The 17,208-nt window shown below is 46.5% G+C and overlaps 1 protein-coding gene across 1 annotated transcript; it reads left to right on the top strand.

Moving 5' to 3' along the window:
• Positions 1–13,734: 13,734 nt before the first annotated feature.
• LOC102451815 (olfactory receptor 52E2-like) lies at positions 13,735–14,688 on the top strand. Its single transcript, XM_014571865.3, has one exon. The coding sequence runs from the start codon at positions 13,735–13,737 to the stop codon at positions 14,686–14,688; it is 954 nt and encodes a 317-aa protein (XP_014427351.3).
• The last annotated feature ends 2,520 nt before the right edge of the window (positions 14,689–17,208 follow it).

Genomic DNA, 17,208 nt, shown 5'->3' with positions numbered 1-17,208 from the left:
TTGCATGGGGCCACTGACTTTAAACTTTTGTGCTGAGTGGGGGAAGGGCTATCACCTCGTTAAACAAGGGTGCTTTGTCCCAGATGGGCTGAGCTCAGCATTGTGGTAGTTCAGAGGCTGAGGGGCTCCTCACACCTAACATCACTCCATCACTGAGCATTATAAGTTCCCTTTCTCTATCATCTGAGCTCTTTCAGCACCACCCATCAACTCCCTCCCTTCTCACATCTTGTCACTTTGCCTTTCCTGATTTCTGGGCCACCAGAACATACTGTGGCTTGCTGATGTAAGGTGGGTTTCCATTAGACCCTGTGTAAACAGTGTGTTTGACCATTTTGGATTTCAGAGAACTTCACCTCCTCCAGTTGTACAAATACAAAGAAAGGAAATACAATGCTGACCTCCTGTATCATACGCACAGCGATCGAGTGAGTTTACATAGAATGACACAAAATCATTTCCCCAATGAAAGAATGTTTGTGCTGGTCACTACATATTTGTATGGCCAGTAGCAGAAGCCTTCTTCTTGTGATGAAGCTAGAGAAACTTTCAGGATTGGTCTACACTAAAGTGGAAGGTCGACTTAAGACATGTGACTCCAGCGACATTAATATGGACTTGGAGTTGAAATATCTTAAATCAGGCTTTGGCACTGTCCACAAAACAGAATGTCAATGGAAGCACACTTTCCCTCCGACTTCCCTTCCTCCTTGTGAGGAGCAGGACTACTGGCGCCAGCAGGAATGCCCTCTCAGTTTGAATTAGCTCAATGTTCACTAGACCCGCTAATTCAAATCCTGGAAGGTTGACTGCGGCAATATCCATCTTCTCCGTAGCATAGACAAGCCCTTAAAGCCTAAGAGTACCTTTAACTGAAAATGTGCACATTGACGGGAGGAATCAAAAGCAATTAGAAATAAATAATATATTCATGTGATAGCTGATTTTACGCTATATTCATTTTTGGCCTGTTTTCGGGCTATTTTTACACCTCATTAAATGGTTGGTTGGTTGGTTGACACACCTGCCAGGTCTCAATTGGGATACAAGTACCAGTATTAGGGATTTCATTCTGAATTTGATTTTCATCTCATGGCTTTGTTGCTAGTATGGACAAACTCTTCCCAAGGCATCTAACGTAAGTGAATTCACCACTAGGTAGATAACAAAATTTTTGTATTTGTTACGTCGTGTAGACCACTATGTTAATTAAAAAAAAGATACTGTTTCAAGAAGTAGTTTGGGCTACGTTTAGGTTTGGTTGAATGTGATTTGGTGCTCTCAGTGCAGCAGGAATCTTGCAAACCTGCAGTGCCTCACACTGAGCTGTAGGCTGAGCAGCAGCAGCCAGAAGCAGAAGTACCAGAGAGGGAGCCCAGAAGGCAGAGCTGGCTGGAGCCAGAGACCCAGCACTGAGAGAAGAGCCAGAGTTGGGCTGGAGGCAGAGGCAGAGCTGAGATGCTGCAACTGGAACGCATGGGAACTGGGAGCTGTGTCAGCACAGACCTCAGGGAGCCATCACTGAGCTCCAGTGGGGAGGAGTACGGCAGCTGAGCAAAATGAATAGCTGGGGGAACAAGGTGGGACCATGGGCAGAGAGCCAGGACACAAAGACATCACCACACAAAAGGGCTTTGAAGGCTGATCTCAGAGGTGGGGACATGAACCTGATGAGAGGGGAGATGCTGGGGAGAAGGACTGTACCACCAAGAACTTGAGGGTGTGCGGCTACTGCCACTGCATGGATTTGATCCTTCGTATGAGGGATAGGGCGTGTGAGGAACAGATTGTGTGAACATTTAACAAGTGCCGTAGACACCTTTTGGTGATAGGCCCTTGCCCATGTGTCCTTGTGTCCTTGAACCGTTCACATTTTTGTACTTATTTTTCTTGTAGTTGCTCTTTAATATTTGGATTCCACTTAACGGAGTGGCCAGTGGTTCAGCAAGGTAGTTGGCATGAAGACAGCACTCCAGAATGGGGAGACCTTAGCCCCTGTCCGCCTATGTGAGAAGGAGCTGGGGGTTCAGTCTCACACGAATCCTGGGCCCACCCCTCTCACCATTACGGGGACTCTACCCCACAAGAAAGTGGACGGAGGCTGCTTGAGCTCAGGCAGGCCTCTGGGTAAAGAGAGTGAGGAATGGGATCTCAGACCTTTACTTTGGGTGAGCTTGAGTGCCATTGGCTACCCCAGGAAATTGGCCAATCTTATTATTTATGTTCCTATCATGTATTCTATTAACACTTACAAGCAATGGTCACTCTGGGTATGTCTACACTACAAAGTTAGTTTGAACTAACGGATGTTAGTTCGAACTAACTTTCATAGGCGCTACACTAGCGCTTCTTTAGTTCAAATTTAATTCGAACTAACGGAGCGCTTAGTTTGTACTTGTCTGCGATTGTATGATGCAATCGAATGCATCTCTTTTTCATTTGGCTATTTCTCATCAGATCTTGCCCACATTTTCACATCTTTCATTCCCCATTGCTTACTAACATATAGAGAATCTCCATTTTGTTACTCTCTCCTTGCATCTGACTGGGGACTTTTGACATCGGTTTGTCAGGGGGTTACATACAATAGTCCCAAGGAGTCACTCTGTGAAATATTTCTGAAAAATCCAGAAAAAGACAGAGCTCTGGGCCATTTTAATGGCATAGAATCATAGAATCATAGAGCTGAAGGAGACCTCAGGAGTCATCAAGTCCAGCCCCCTACCCTAAGCAGGACCAATCCCAACTAAATCAACCCAGCCAGGACTTTTTCAAGCAGATGTAGAAGCAGGCTCTTTGCTGGCCAGGCCTCTCACTCGTATTGCCATCCAAGCAAAAGGTCAACTTCCCCTTGATGAAAAACCCTCGCACTATGTAACTTAAAGATCAGTGACGAACAGGAACCAAAACCAGACCCAAAAAGTTCATGTAAATTTCGTGCTGGTTGTGCTGACTGTGCCATGCCCGATAAGGCAGAAAAGGAAAAACAGGAAACCATCTCACCCCCTTACACCTGTCACTTAACAGACAGGGTCTACTAGCTTATCACAAAAAGCGCGCAAAAGCTTTCTCTATAAAACAGCTACCCCTCCTGTATCAAACTGAGAAATCCCGAATAAACATTGGATGGCGGAATATGAGCCAGGTCCAAGGACTGATCACCCGAGGGCCACCTCCCACTCACCGAACCAAATGAGTTCCTGTAGAGTGTAACGTATACCAAACATAACGAATACCAAATATGTTGTTGTTGTTGTAGTTTGTGTGTCTGTTAAATGTAAGTATTGTTATCTGAAATTGTTTAGAGGTATTGTTATGTAGTAGTGTTAAAAGTTTTAGATAAGACTAATCACTTATCAGTAACACTGATGTAAATGTAACTGTTAATAATCCCTAGTCCCTTGTTAACAACTATTGGGATTTAGAGAAACCTCAAGGAATTTTCTTTACTGTATTGCATTTTGCTTATTGGTCATTCTAATAATTATTTGGTGCCTACGTATGTAAAAAATTGATAAAATCATAATTTATACGTAGAAGCCCTTTAATAAAAGTTTAAAAGATATTTAGTAACAGTTTGCCTGTTTCTGCGCCTCCCTAGGACTAGCCACATTTCCAAACTTTTTACTTTAAACCACAGCAGAGACTTACAAACCTCTAGGGACAGAGTTTCCACCACCTCCCTAGGAAACCCATCCCAGTGCTTCACCACCATCCTAGTGAAATAGTTTTTCCTAATATCCAACATAGATGTCCCCGCTGTAACTTGAGAACAGCCTTTCTCCATCCTCTTTGGGATCTCCCTTCAGGAAGTTGAAGGCTGCTATTAGGCTCAGACCGTGGAGCAAAATCCCCCGCTATCTAAGGACCACTCTCACCCCAACCTACTTTCCCTCTAAATGTCAGGGGCACTTCTTCAACCAGCTATCTCTGGCATGAACACAGGGCTCTGTGGACATCGGAAATCCCCAAACCCTACCTAAACATAAAATACACACACCATTCTCCAAGTTAGGAAGTCTATGTGAGCTTGGGAGCTTGTCTCCAATTGGTAGAAGTTGATGGGAGTAGCTCTTAGTAGGGTGACATGACACCTACTGCTTCCAGTCCTGTGTCAGTCTTGACTTTGGAAGCAATAGTCCCGGGTAATAGGAAGCAGGTTCAAAATGAACAAAAGGAAGTTTTTCTTCACACAGCGCACAGTCAACCTGTGGAACTCCTTGTGAAGACCAGGACTTTAACCGAATTAAGAAAAGAACTAGATACATTCATGGAGGTATGGGTCCATCAACACTTACTGGCCAGGACGGGTAGGAATGGTGTCGCTAGCTTCTGTTTGTCAAAGGCTGCAAATGAATGACAGGGGAAGGGTCACTTGATGATTACCCATTATGATCATTTCCACTGGGGCACCTGGCACTGGCCACTATCGAAAGACAGGATGCTGGGGTAGATGGAACTTTGGTCTGACTCAGTATGGTCATTCTTCTCTTCGGGAATGGGCATTATGGTGATAGATGAGTAGGGCTAGACTCATCAGGGAGTGGGAACAAAGTTTGATTAATGGCAGCCCCCTAATATTATTTGGCTGTGTCTACACTGGGCCACTTATTCCAGAAAATCAGCCGCTTTTCCGGAATAAGCTGCGAGCTGTCTACACTGGCCCTTGAATTTCCGGAAAAGCAACGACGCTCTACTGTACAAAATCAGCTGCTATTTCGTAAAAACTATTCTGCTCCCGCTCGGGCATAAGTCCTTATTCCAGAACACTGTTCCGGAAAAGGGCCAGTGTAGACAGCCCAGTGGTCTTTTCCAGAAAAAAAGCCCCGATCGCGAAAATGGTGATTGGGGCTCTTTTCCAGAAAAGCACGCCTACATAGGCCACAGACGCTTTTCCAGAAAAGGGGCTTTTCCGGAAAAGCAGCCTGCCAATGTAGACGCTCCTTTTCCGGAAAAACTGAAAACGGAATAGTATTCCGTTTTAAGCAGTTCTGGAAATTCATGCCAGTGTAGACACAGCCTAGATGTCTTACATAAAAACACAAAATTAGATCTCACAGAGCTCTGTTTCAATATATATATTGCTGTGGTAGGCTGAATTCCAAAACAACACCCTGGCACCCCCACATTCACCTCTCTCATAAAATTTCAACGAATCGTGTAGAACTCCTGTCAGCATGTTTTGGCTGGATTCCCCACTGACCAGGAAGTGGGAAACCCCACCGTTCTTAAGGCCCTTGGCTGGTGTGTGGAGGAATCAGGAGGGCCCACGTACCCCTATCCCTGCAACTCCATCCCAGTGTGTCATTCTGCTCTCCAGGCCAAGGAGCCTGAAAATGTTGGCCAGCTGCCACAGCGAGGATGTCCAACTCACTTGCTTTTCTGACTAGAAAACAGGCTTGAGCCATAGAGTTATTAGAGGCTTGTTCTAGCTCAGGGCTTGGGGCTACTAATTGTTTCTTTGCTACTCAGCCCTGAATCAGAGCATCAGAGAATCTTAGGGCTGGAGGAGACCTCAGGAGCCATTGAGTCCAGCCCCCTGCCCAAAGCAGGACCAACCCCAACTAATCCATCCCAGAAAGGGCTTTGTCAAGCCAGGACTTAACAACCTCTAGTGAAGGAGATTATACCACCTCCCTAGGGAACCCATCCCCGTGCTTCCCCACCCTCCTAGGGAAATCGTTTTTCCTAATATCCTACCTAGACCTCCCCATTGCAACTTGAGATCATTGCTCCTTGTTCTGCCATCCATCACCACTGAGAACAGCCTCTCTCCAGCCTCTTTGGAACCTCCCTTCAGGGAGTTGAAGGCTGCTCTCAAATCCCCCCTCACTCTTCTCTTCTGCAGACTAAATAAGCCTAAATCCCTCAGCCTCTTCTCATAGGACAAGTGCTCCAGCCTCCTAATTATTTTGGTTTTTCTCTGCTGGACCCTCTCCAGTGTGCCCACATCCTTTCCATAGTGGAGAGCCCAGAACTGGATGCAACACTCCAGAGCACAGGCCCAAGCCATAGATATTTTGCCTCCTGTCCTGACAGAGGGTCTAGGACTCAGAACTGACTCTTGGCCCCCAAGTTCTACCTAGAGAGCCTAACTGCCCTCTAATCTGCCTGGACTGCTTTCCAGAGCCATAGGCTGCAGGCTTCCTGACTAATTCCCTAATTGCAGGCAACCCTCGGTGACATGGGGAGGCAGAGTGGCCTCTCACTGTCTCAGAGGGAGAGGGACCACTGCAAATCCATTACTAGAAATCTTAAAGGGGGTGCGGGTGTTGATGGATGTTTGGCTGTTTGTGTTCCCTCGGGAGTCTATTACAGCTCTGTGCCATTAGTTGTCACAGCAGACCACACGAGAACCACCCAATGACCACAAGATCCGTCAAGTTGAGAGTCACTTGGCTAGGTTTCTTGTCAATAAAACACAGTCCTAGTCCAAAGGGCATGTTTCTCCAGGTCAGTCTGTCTCCCCAGCAATTCTGAGTATTTACAGGGCATCAGAACCTAAGGAGACCTTGGCATTATCCCTCATTTTCTCCCTAATTAACTATCATTTTGAAATACACAAAACTCACAGAGTGGCCAATTCCTCCCTGACTCAGCACAGAGTCCAACATTTGGCTCTCCCACTGGGAAGGTCCCTTAATTGCTGTTTACTCCGAAAGATGGATAAAGACCACAGAGGAGCAGACAGCTTCTGTCCAGCCTGTTGACATTCAGATGCCGTGTCTGTGTTAGAGGCTGGGCAATTTCCGCTGGGATTACACAGAGCTATATCATAAACCGTGCACATCCCGGTGACGGCTCCCAGAACGGGATGCTTCTGAAGATGCTGGGCTGAGAGAGGTGCAGGACACGGCTCCCTGAGTGGGATTCCCAGGGAAGGGATTCCCAGGGAAGACACGTCCATCTCAGAATTCACAGGTACTCATCTCTCGCTGAGGAGTTCCCCTACCTTTTCTCTCTGCACAGCCATTTAACATCACAAGGCAGACATAAGCAACTGAAAATGAGGTCTTCTCATAATAAATCTTACAGTCCTAGGGGTGGAAGAGACCTCAGGAGATCATGGAATCTAAACCCCTGCTGAAAGCAGGACCAACCCCAAGTAAATCATCCCAGACAGGGCTTTGGCAAGCCAGGACTTAAAAACCTCTAGGAATGGAGATTCCACCACCTCCTGTCAGCCGACGGTCAAGGCAGTGTGTGTGTGTGTGTTTCCAAGAACAGGTTTAACGCCCATGCCTTTACTGCTAGGACCGGGGTCCCATCACAGAGGGCAGCCAACAGGCTGACAGATGCCCCTGTATTTATAAAAAGAGCTTATTACATCTCAGATTTTAGCTGCTAGGATACAGGATCCCTGCGCAGCGGGCAGTCTAAGGAAGACTGAGAGATTCCCCAACGGATCTGTCACCTGGGAGCGACACGATCCAAACGCCCAAGCTCTTCCTATATCTGTCCCTTATGACCGGCTGAAGTTCTTTTAAATTGTGCTTGGTTCTGTTATAGCAACTGAAGGAGTCAGGTTAAAGCATAAACAGTTACAGGTTTATTAAAAAGACTTATAAAAGCATATGGTTACAATGGCTATTGCTCTATTTCTTAACTGCTAGCAAATACAGATCTTATAGTTACAATGGCTATTGCTCTGTTTCTTAACTGCTAGCAAATATAGATCTTAAAAATGGTTACAAAGAAAATAAAGATAGAAAATAGAAATAATGGTACCAAGTGACAGCTTAATCTTTAAAGAGCTCTAAGTCTATGTGTACACTTAAGACAAAGGACCACATCCAGGTACAAGTTTTACCCCCTTCTGTTCCTCTCGATTCCAGCTGGTCAAGCCAGCATGCGATATGAGTACCTCATGTAGCTTCTTTCCAAATGCAGAAAAAACACCTGTTTCTTCAACACATCTGCCCTGTCTGCAGCAGTAACAACTTTCCTTTCACTCTCTAGGAATTGGCCTAAATCTTTTCTAATACAGTAAAACTCCATTGGTCTGGCATCCAATGCTCTGGCACTCCTGACGGTCTGGCACCATCGGGAACCTGGAAGTGCTCCAGGCAGCCGGACAATTGGAGCTGCTCTGCGCCCGGCTTCCCCGATTCAGCTGCTGCTGAAACGGACCAGCAGCTGAATTGGAGAAGCCGGGGGCAGAGAAGCTGGGGTGCTGCCGGGTTGGTCCCATAGCGCTGCGCCTCAGGGCTGCAGGACCAACCCGGCAGCACCCCCGCTGCTCTGCCCCAGGCATCCCGATTCAGCCGCTGCTGAAACTGACCAGTGGCTGATTCTGGTCAACCGCTGGTCAGTTTCAGCAGTGGCTGAATCGGGGATGCCTGGGGCAGAGCTGGACTATCGGAAGGGGGGGCTATGAGGGGTCTGAGATGGCATCCCCCACACCCCAGACCCCTCATAGCCCCCCTTTCAATAATCCAGCATATCTGATAATCCGGCACCCCCTGGGTCCTTAAGGTACCGGATTATCGGAAGTTAACTGTATTTTGTTTGTTCTGAATGTACATAATAACCTCCACTTCTGATCCATAGCGCTACCAAACATGGATTTTCCCCTTTTGTCTTCAAAGTCTATTATCAACTTTCATAACTTTCATACCTGATGTATTCCTTCCCCCCGCCCCCGCTCTTTCTCATTATCCATTGCTTTTTCCTCATGTAATAGCTACCTTCACTTTGCCGCTGAACCAGGTTTTTAGCCAAAATTATCCATTGTGGATAATCCATGTGGAATCTTGGTTTTTTTTTAAGTAAAGCAATGGCTGCTTCTTAAAGAAGAGTTCTCATTCATATTTTTCTTCTGAAATTTTTCTTCCCAATCAGTTTTGCTGATAAATTTTCTCAGCATTGGGGAAGAAATTCTTTTGAAGCACTAAGTATCTATAGATATTAAAGGCTGGGGACTATTATCTGATTGTCCACTTGAATGTAAACAGTTTGATTATTTATTTTTTCTCACCTCTATCATATGTCACCTTCTTTCTCTATTCTCTGAACAGACCCAGACTATTCAATCTGTTTGTATATATCAGCCTGCATTTCCCATTCTGTTAGATGTCTGGGAAATAGTCTTTATAATACTATATCCTTGGTAGACTCTAGGAGGGTGGTCTACACTACATGGAAGGTTGACACTGCTGTAGTTGATCTGGAGCTTGATTTCGTGGATGTAGCATAAACCTTTTCATGCCTCCTTCCCCAGTCTGGCATGATCAATGCAGAAGTGGGGGCCAGCAATTACCCCAAAACCTTGTCTACCAGGCTTTGGTATAAAACTTCCCCCCAAAATCTTAAAAACCTAGATTTTGGGAATAAAACTTCTGCTGCCACCACCTAAATTAATAAAGAAACCAGGGGAGAGACCATTTGGGGAAATCTCACCCCTAAAGTAAAAACCCCAGGACACAAGTAACCCGTACCAGGTTAATAAAAAGAAAGGAGAAAACTTTTATTATCACCACAATCTTCCTGTTGCAAGCATAATGGCTAGATGGAAAAGTAACCAATAATATACTCATGGAGAAACTCCATGGGCCTAGAACTTAGTTACAAAAAAAAGCCAAAACATCTTTTAAAAAGTACACAGACAGTAGATCCCATACCCAAACCATAAAACAATAAAACCACAAAATTGTATCCTGTTTGTGGGGGACGAAGGGCAGAAAGAGAGACCCCGGGATAAGACAGAATCTTCTGCTGTATTGAGTTTGTAGGTGGAGAGGTTAACAATATTATTCGGTGTGTTGAGGTAGTTGCTCTTGTAGCCTGTGGTGTGGAGCAGTTTAGAAAGTTTTTCCGTTAAAAGCATTTGTGGAAAAGAGCATCTAGATTTATCTATACTTTACCCTACTTACAGAAAGTGAAGAAGACGTCTTTTCTTGGAGAGGGAGACATAATCTCTGTCCCCCTCAATAGCTGGAGAAAACTGCCCAGAGACAAAGGAGAGGGAAAACCCCAAAAATTCCTTTGTCCCAGTTTGAAATTCCTACCTACATTCCACACTGGCTAGCTTCTGGTCTTACTTTCTTGCCCACACTGGGTCACTCCAGATGGACACCGGCCTCCCTGAGAGCAAACTCAAGGCCACAGTATTTTGAAATCCCCATATTTTATGCCCAATCTCAGAACCCCACAGAAACTGAGAGTTTCAACAGACTCTTTAAAGACTAAGTGGGTCTTGTTAGTCTTTAAAGTGCTACATAGTTTTTCTGTTTGTTTTAGCTAGATCAGACTAACACAGCTACATCGCTATTACTAGCAGACTCTGTCTGTACTTTAAGAGTCTAGCCCTCTTCATAAGAAGACCTGAAGCCAGAATTTTCACAGCCAGGAGTGGAAGCAGCATAAGAAGGCTGACTCTAGTCCCATGGAGATCAATGGCAGGAGGAGTTCATCCTCAATCCAGATATGGAGAATTAAGTCAATACCCTGAGTTACTCTGATGGTGAGCCTCCTGTGACTGCATCTGGAGTCACCCGTGGCCTCTAAGGATGGGGAGCCAAAGACGAACTGGCAAATGAGTTGCTGGAATTCAGAACATTTAGACTGTGTCTAGACTGGCAAGTTTTTCCACAAAATCAAATGATTTTGCGGAAAACCTTACCAGCTGTCTACACTGGCCGCTTGAATTTCCGCAAGAACACTGACGATCTCATGTAAAGTATCAGAGGGGTAGCCGTGTTAGTCTGAATCTGCAAAAGCGACGAGGAGTCCTGTGGCACCTTATAGACTAACTGAAGTGTAGGAGCATAAGCTTTGCCCACGAAAGCTTATGCTCCTACACTTCAGTTAGTCTATAAGGTGCCACAGGACTCCTCGATCTCATGTAAGATCGTCAGTGTTCTTGCAGAAATACTGTGCTGCTCCCGTTCGGGCAAAAGCCCTCTTGCACAAAGAAAGTTCTGTCTATCCCCACTTCAGCAGTGTACTGATTGTCAGTCTCTTCCCCATGCTCCCCAGCCACCCCCGGCTCCCACAGCCTCAGAGGCAGCATTTCAGCCAATGACATAGGCCTCTGTTTGCACTTGTCAATTAGCACCGGTGACTTAAATCTTAGAATATGTCCACATGATAGCTGTTAGCCCCCCAGCTGTCTCGACACAGCTATGTCACCACAGTCAGACAGTGTAAACTGGAAAGGTTTCTGGAAAGACTATCATATGAAGAGAGATTAAAGAGACTGGGACTTTTCAGCTTAGAAAAGAGGAGACTAAAGGAAGATACGATAGAGGTCTATATAATCAATACAGGTATGGATAAAGTGGAAAAGTAAATGCTTAAATGCTATTTATTTGTTCCCATAACTTAATACTAGGGGCCACCAAATGCTATTAATAGGTAGCCAGTTTAAAAGAAACAAAAGGAAGTATTTATTTGAGCAGCACATAGTCAACCTGTGGAACTCCTTGCGAGTGGATACTATGAAGGCCAGGACTATAACAGGGTTCAAATAAGAGCTACCAAAATTCATGGAGGTTAGGTCCATCAATGGCTATTATCCAGGATGAGTAGGAATGGTGTTCCCAGCCTCTGTTTGTCAGAGGCTGGGAATGGGTGATAGTGGTGGGATCACTTGATAATTACCTGTTCAGTTCATTCCCTCTGGGGTATCTGGCATTGGTCACTGTTGGCAGACAGGATACTGGGTTAGATGGACCTTTGATCTGACACAGTGTGACCGTTCTTATATTGTCTTGAGGCAGTCGTTAAACACCTGTGAGCTACAAAAGATTTAACACCCAATTGCTTGTGAAGAGAAAGCCTCAGCAAAAGGTGAGTATCTGCTAGAAAATGTATCCCCAAAAGAAACAAAGGAAGTAACAGAGGTGCAGACCTATTGCCGTCAATACCAAGAACCTTGTGCCCTCCGTGTCAATTCTGTTGAGTACAAAGTTAAAGCCCAACATGATAGAGTCTTTCCATGGGGGGGGAGGAACTTGGCTCCTTTAAAATATAACATTCCCATTGTGCATCAGACAGCCTATGGTCCATCTAGCCCAGAGTCCTTGTTGTGAAAAGGACATCTCCATGTGCTGCAGAAGAAGAGGTAAGAAAGCCAGTGATAGGTAGGTGGAGGGGTGATTTAACTGTCCTAAAGGTGTCACCCTAAAACCTAAGAGGTAAAATTAAATTGGGCCTACTAGTGTATTTCGATACTACTAGGGTTAGGGTTAGGGAAAATACCCAAACTCTTAATGATTTGCTGTTTTCTAGTGGCATTGACTGCCTCTTGTGGCAATGAGTTCCCTGGTCTAGATAGGCATTGAGTAAAGAAAGTATTCTTTTTTATAAGTTTTGAATTTTCTATGTTTCAGTTTAATTGACTGCCCTCTCCAACTCGTGTTATGAGACTGGGAGACCACATGCTCTATTCTCCACCAGTCAGTAATATATAGTCTGTTCTCATATCTCTTATTCCTTTCCTTTGTTTATGAACAATCCCAGTCTCTCCCACCTCTCTAACTATAACTGGCTACGTCTACACTGGCATGATCTTGCACAAGAACTCTTTTGCGGAAGGGTTCTTGTGCAAAAACTCTTCCAGAAGAGAGCGTCTACACTGGCATGTGCGTTTGCACAAGAGATGTGCTTTTGTGCAAGAGCATCCATGCCAGTGTAGACGCTCTCTTGCGCAAGAAATATCTGATGGGCATTTTAACCACAGGGCTTTCTTGCGCAAGAAATTCATGTTGCCTGTCTACACTGGCCTCTTCTGCAAGAACAGTTGCGCAAGAGGGCTTATTCCTGAGTAGGATCATCAGAGTTCTTGCACAAGAAGCACTGATTTCATACATTAGAACGTTAGTGTACTTGCGCAAGAACTCACGGCCAGTGTAGACAGTGTAGACAGGCCGCTTTTGCGCAAGATCACGCCAATGTAGACACAGCCTAAGAGTTCTCCTTGTCTGGGCCCGAAACCATCCTCTTCTGCCATGTCCTGTGTGAGAAGGGTGCCAAAAGTTTATCATCATGGACAGAGTAGAGGACCTGTCAGGAACCCAGCAGGATGACCCCGCCTGAATGACGACATGTCAGGCTGCCCATTTCTCTGGCTTGGGGTGTGTCTAGACTACATGCCTCCTTCGACGGAGGCATGTAGATTAGCCAGATCGGAAGAGGGAAATGAAGCCGCGATTAAAATAATCGCGGCTTCATTTAAATTTAAATGGCTGCCCCGATCTGCCGATCAGCTGTTTGTCGGCAGATCGGGGGAGTCTGGACGCGATGCCCCGACAAAGAAGCCTTTCTTCATCGACACAGGTAAGCCTCGTGAAACCAGGCTTACCTGTGTCGATGAAGAAAGGCTTCTTTGTCGGGGCATCGCGTCCAGACTCCTCCGATCTGCCGACAAACAGCTGATCGGCAGATCGGGGCAGCCATTTAAATTTAAATGAAGCCGCGATTATTTTAATCGCGGCTTCATTTCCCTCTTCCGATCTGGCTAATCTACATGCCTCCGTCGAAGGAGGCATGTAGTCTAGACACACCCTTGGTTAGTTCCTCTGAGGAGTTCTCTGGACTTTACTGTGGCCTAAATAATCTGCTCCCCTCTGCAAATGATGTCAGCAAACTACTCTGGCCCCTTTCTAGATTATTAACAACGGAAATGTTCATCATACTATTTGTAATGAAGAATGTAGCCCCTTTCCTCACACTGCTTTTCCCTTCTCAGGCATCGTGAGCATTGCTGACCCTGGCTGATGCATCAACCACCTCATGGCACCTTTCAATCTCACCCCGTCGGACCCATCAACATTCATCCTAATGGGCATCCCTGGCCTGGAAGCTGCCCACATCTGGATCGGCATCCCTTTCTGTGCATGCTACATTACCAGCCTCTTGGGAAATTTCATGGTTCTGTTTATTGTAGGCAAAGAGCAGTCTCTGCACAAGCCGATGTATCTGCTGCTCTGCATGCTGGACCTCACAGACATCGGCATGTCTACCTCCATCACACCAAAGGCCCTGTGCATATTCTGGTTCAATATGAAAGCCATTACGGTGGGAGGCTGCTACACCCAGATGTTCTTCGTTCACATGCTTTCTATTATGTACTCAGCCATCCTCGTGGCAATGGCCTTCGATCGCTACGTGGCCATATGTAACCCTCTGAGATACGCCACCATCCTCAGCAACACACGGACAGCTAAGATAGGACTGGTAGGTTTATTAAGAGCTGTTTTCTTCACTTTGCCGGGACCTATACTCCTGAGCAGGCTGCCATTCTGTGCCAACCACACTATTCCAAATACATTCTGTGAGCACATGGCTGTAGCTAAGATGTCTTGTGGCAACATCACAGTTAACAGGACTTACGGCTTAGTGATAACATTTGTAGTCATCATGTTTGATGTGATGCTCGTTGTCCTGTCCTACAGTCTGATCCTCAGGGCAGTCCTCAGAATCTCCTCCAAGAAAAACCACCAGAAAGCCCTCAACACCTGCACTGCTCACCTCTGTGTGATGTTCATTTCTTACAGTTGCAGCCTCTTCTCCAACCTGACGCACCGATTCGGTGAGGGCATCGCCCCCCATGTTCACACCCTTTTAGCCAACCTTTATTTCATCATCCCCCCCATGCTCAACCCCATCATTTATGGCGTGAAAACCAAAGAGCTTCATGAGAAAGTGGGCAAACACCTGCAGAAGGTGATCACCTGTGGCCACTAACTTTATACCTGTGTAAGAAGAAGGATAAAGAATTTATGCTTTGTCCCACTTTGTCTGAGCTCATAACTGGAAGTTCACAGTCTGAGAAATTCATCTCACTCAATACCTATCCCTCCTTCACCAAACACTGCTCTCCCATTGCTACATTCCCTCTTTCTCACCATCACCTGTGCTCCTTCAGTGTCACCAATCAGCCTCTACCACCACATATGCCATCAGCTGGCCTTTCTAAGACAATCAGAGCAGTAGTGTTTAGCCTACTGGGTCATGTTCAGTCCGTGCACTACCCTGTTCTAGGATGACGGAGAAGCATCCTTCTTGTAAAAAGACAAATAGTGGGGGGACTGTATTAGGAAGGACTGGGAATTGATGACTTAGACAGAGCCCTAATACAAGTTGTGACAGCGCGTTGGGGTTCCCCCGTCTCCTGCACCCCGAAATGGCACAAACAGACTGCACCAGCCGGTGGAGTAGAGGAAGTTTATTGCCTCTCCAGGATACAGCACAGCACAGATGGAATCTGGTCACAGAGCTGGGCTAGGATGCCTCAGGCCCCCTTAAGATGGGGGAGACTGGGCCCCTAAACTCCAGCCCCTTTCCCTAGGCTGTCTCCTCCATGCTCTCAGCCAGCAACTGACTAACCCTCTTCCAGACCTGCCCCCCAGCCAGGGCAGCATCCACCTTCCTTTGTTCCTCTCCATGGGGGGTGTCTGGCCATACTGGTTGAGAGATCCCTTTGCATAGTGACTCATCCTGTTTTGCTGGGTCGTAGTACCCACGGCAGCCAGTGGGGGTTACCCCAGAGCCAGCAGCATAGAAACCAGCCAGGTACCCCCACTACGTCACACAAGTCCTGAGGCCTGAAACATGGGCTAAAATAATCAAAAGTTTGCAGCTCTAAAGCAAAGTTAAGCTCTGGACAAGAACCAGGCCCAGCTCACAGAATCTGGAAAGAACAGGGCTAATACGACAGAAAACATCCATTCTCAGTCTGGAGAGGATGAGAACCACCCAAAGGCATTACAAACAACAGCCTGTTTCTGGCTAAGAGGGAACAGGCCTGTGTTGTGACTCGTACTGGGAGAGGTCCAGAAACGCTCTGTGTGCGTGTTGTGTGTGTGTATGTGTGCGCGCGCGTGCACACATGTATCTAGATCATAGAGTTCTGAAACAGGGAGGAATACAAAAGGGTCATCGTGCCTAATTCTCAGACCAAAGAGGTGTAATCAGGCCTCCTGGGGCAGGGCTGTGCCTCAGACTGTAATGTAACAGGTACCAAACTCAACTAGATTCCCCATCTCCCACCCCTCTGGGAGCAGTCATGCCCCTGCCTCATGGCAACATCAGAAATGGGCAAGGCAGAGAGGCAGTCCCAGGAAGGGGTGTCCTGGTTTTAATGAGCTGTGATGCATTAAAGTTTTATAGCACTTTGAGGAAGGGTTACTCAGAATTGCTCTTTTTCATCTCCACAGCCCTGTCTCCTCAGGCTGAGCTGCTGCTGGGCTTCCCTTCACCCCCAGAAATACAGCTCAGCCCAATCCCCATCCCCTTTTCCTGTTACATGGAGAAACTGGGCGTAAGAAATGAGGAGACATTTCTGTGATGTTTTGTGATGAGCTCCGGCACGGGAGTGAGAGTGTTATAATGTGGCAGGGCTAGACGCAGTGGGGGTGAAGGACTTCCATGGAGAAGTTGCCACCGCTGAGTGCAGAAGGGAAGGGAGCAGATATAGACATTCAGTTGTGCAATACTAACACCTATGGGGCAGGGATTGGGGTGTATATGCACAGGCGGGGTGCAGTGAGGGTCAGAGTTCCAGGGGACAGGGAGTGCATGAACAAGTGAGCAGTACTTGAGACTGTCGGGGGCAGTCCATAGCCAGGTGGGCAGGGCTGCTGAAATTAATCCGTTCTTTGTGATTGCGTGTCCAGGGCCATCTCGGGGACCTTTCCTTTAGTGTTCTTGCCTGGGCAAGCCTCATCACTGCCACTTGCAAACATCCCTCAACTGAGTTCCCAACTTTCCTGATGCTGAGGGGGAGTGAACTCTCAGATCAGCTCTGAGCTGCCAGATCTATTTCCACTTCTGAATGGACCCTGGCGTACCATGCACATAACAAAGTGGCTTAAATCTAAGAAGAACGTCTGCCCCCCGCCCTGCAGCTTCCCTCTACTCAGGATCACATCATTTGGCCTGCACAGAGTGTCAGTCAATTTCAGAGGCTAATAAATTGTCTCTTACAACAGTGTGGGCAGTATGCAGGCGCCATCTGCCATGGGCAATTGAAAATCCCCACCCATGGTGCAGATGGCCAGGACGTTGCACTCAGAGACAAAAGCCACCTTCTAATTCCTGGTATGAACCGTGTAAAAGACTCACTTTGCCCCAACGGGCTAAGCTCCTGGTATTGGCAAATTATTTTTTTATTCCCGGGGAGGCTCTCAAGCTGTTGTTCTCCAGAGTCTAATTTCTGTCCTTTCCCTGCTGATGCAGACAAGGGAATTGGCTGGTCGTCCTGGA

Source organism: Pelodiscus sinensis, chromosome 1, assembly GCF_049634645.1.
Source record: "Pelodiscus sinensis isolate JC-2024 chromosome 1, ASM4963464v1, whole genome shotgun sequence".
NCBI lineage: Eukaryota > Metazoa > Chordata > Testudines > Trionychidae > Pelodiscus > Pelodiscus sinensis.
Note: the sequence above shows the minus strand (reverse complement) of the source record. Positions and strands in the feature narration are given on the sequence as shown.

Bases quoted from the DNA above. Each gene is read 5' to 3' on its own strand.
- LOC102451815 (XM_014571865.3), top strand. From the start codon at position 13,735: ATGGCACCTTTCAATCTCACCCCGTCGGACCCATCAACATTCATCCTA.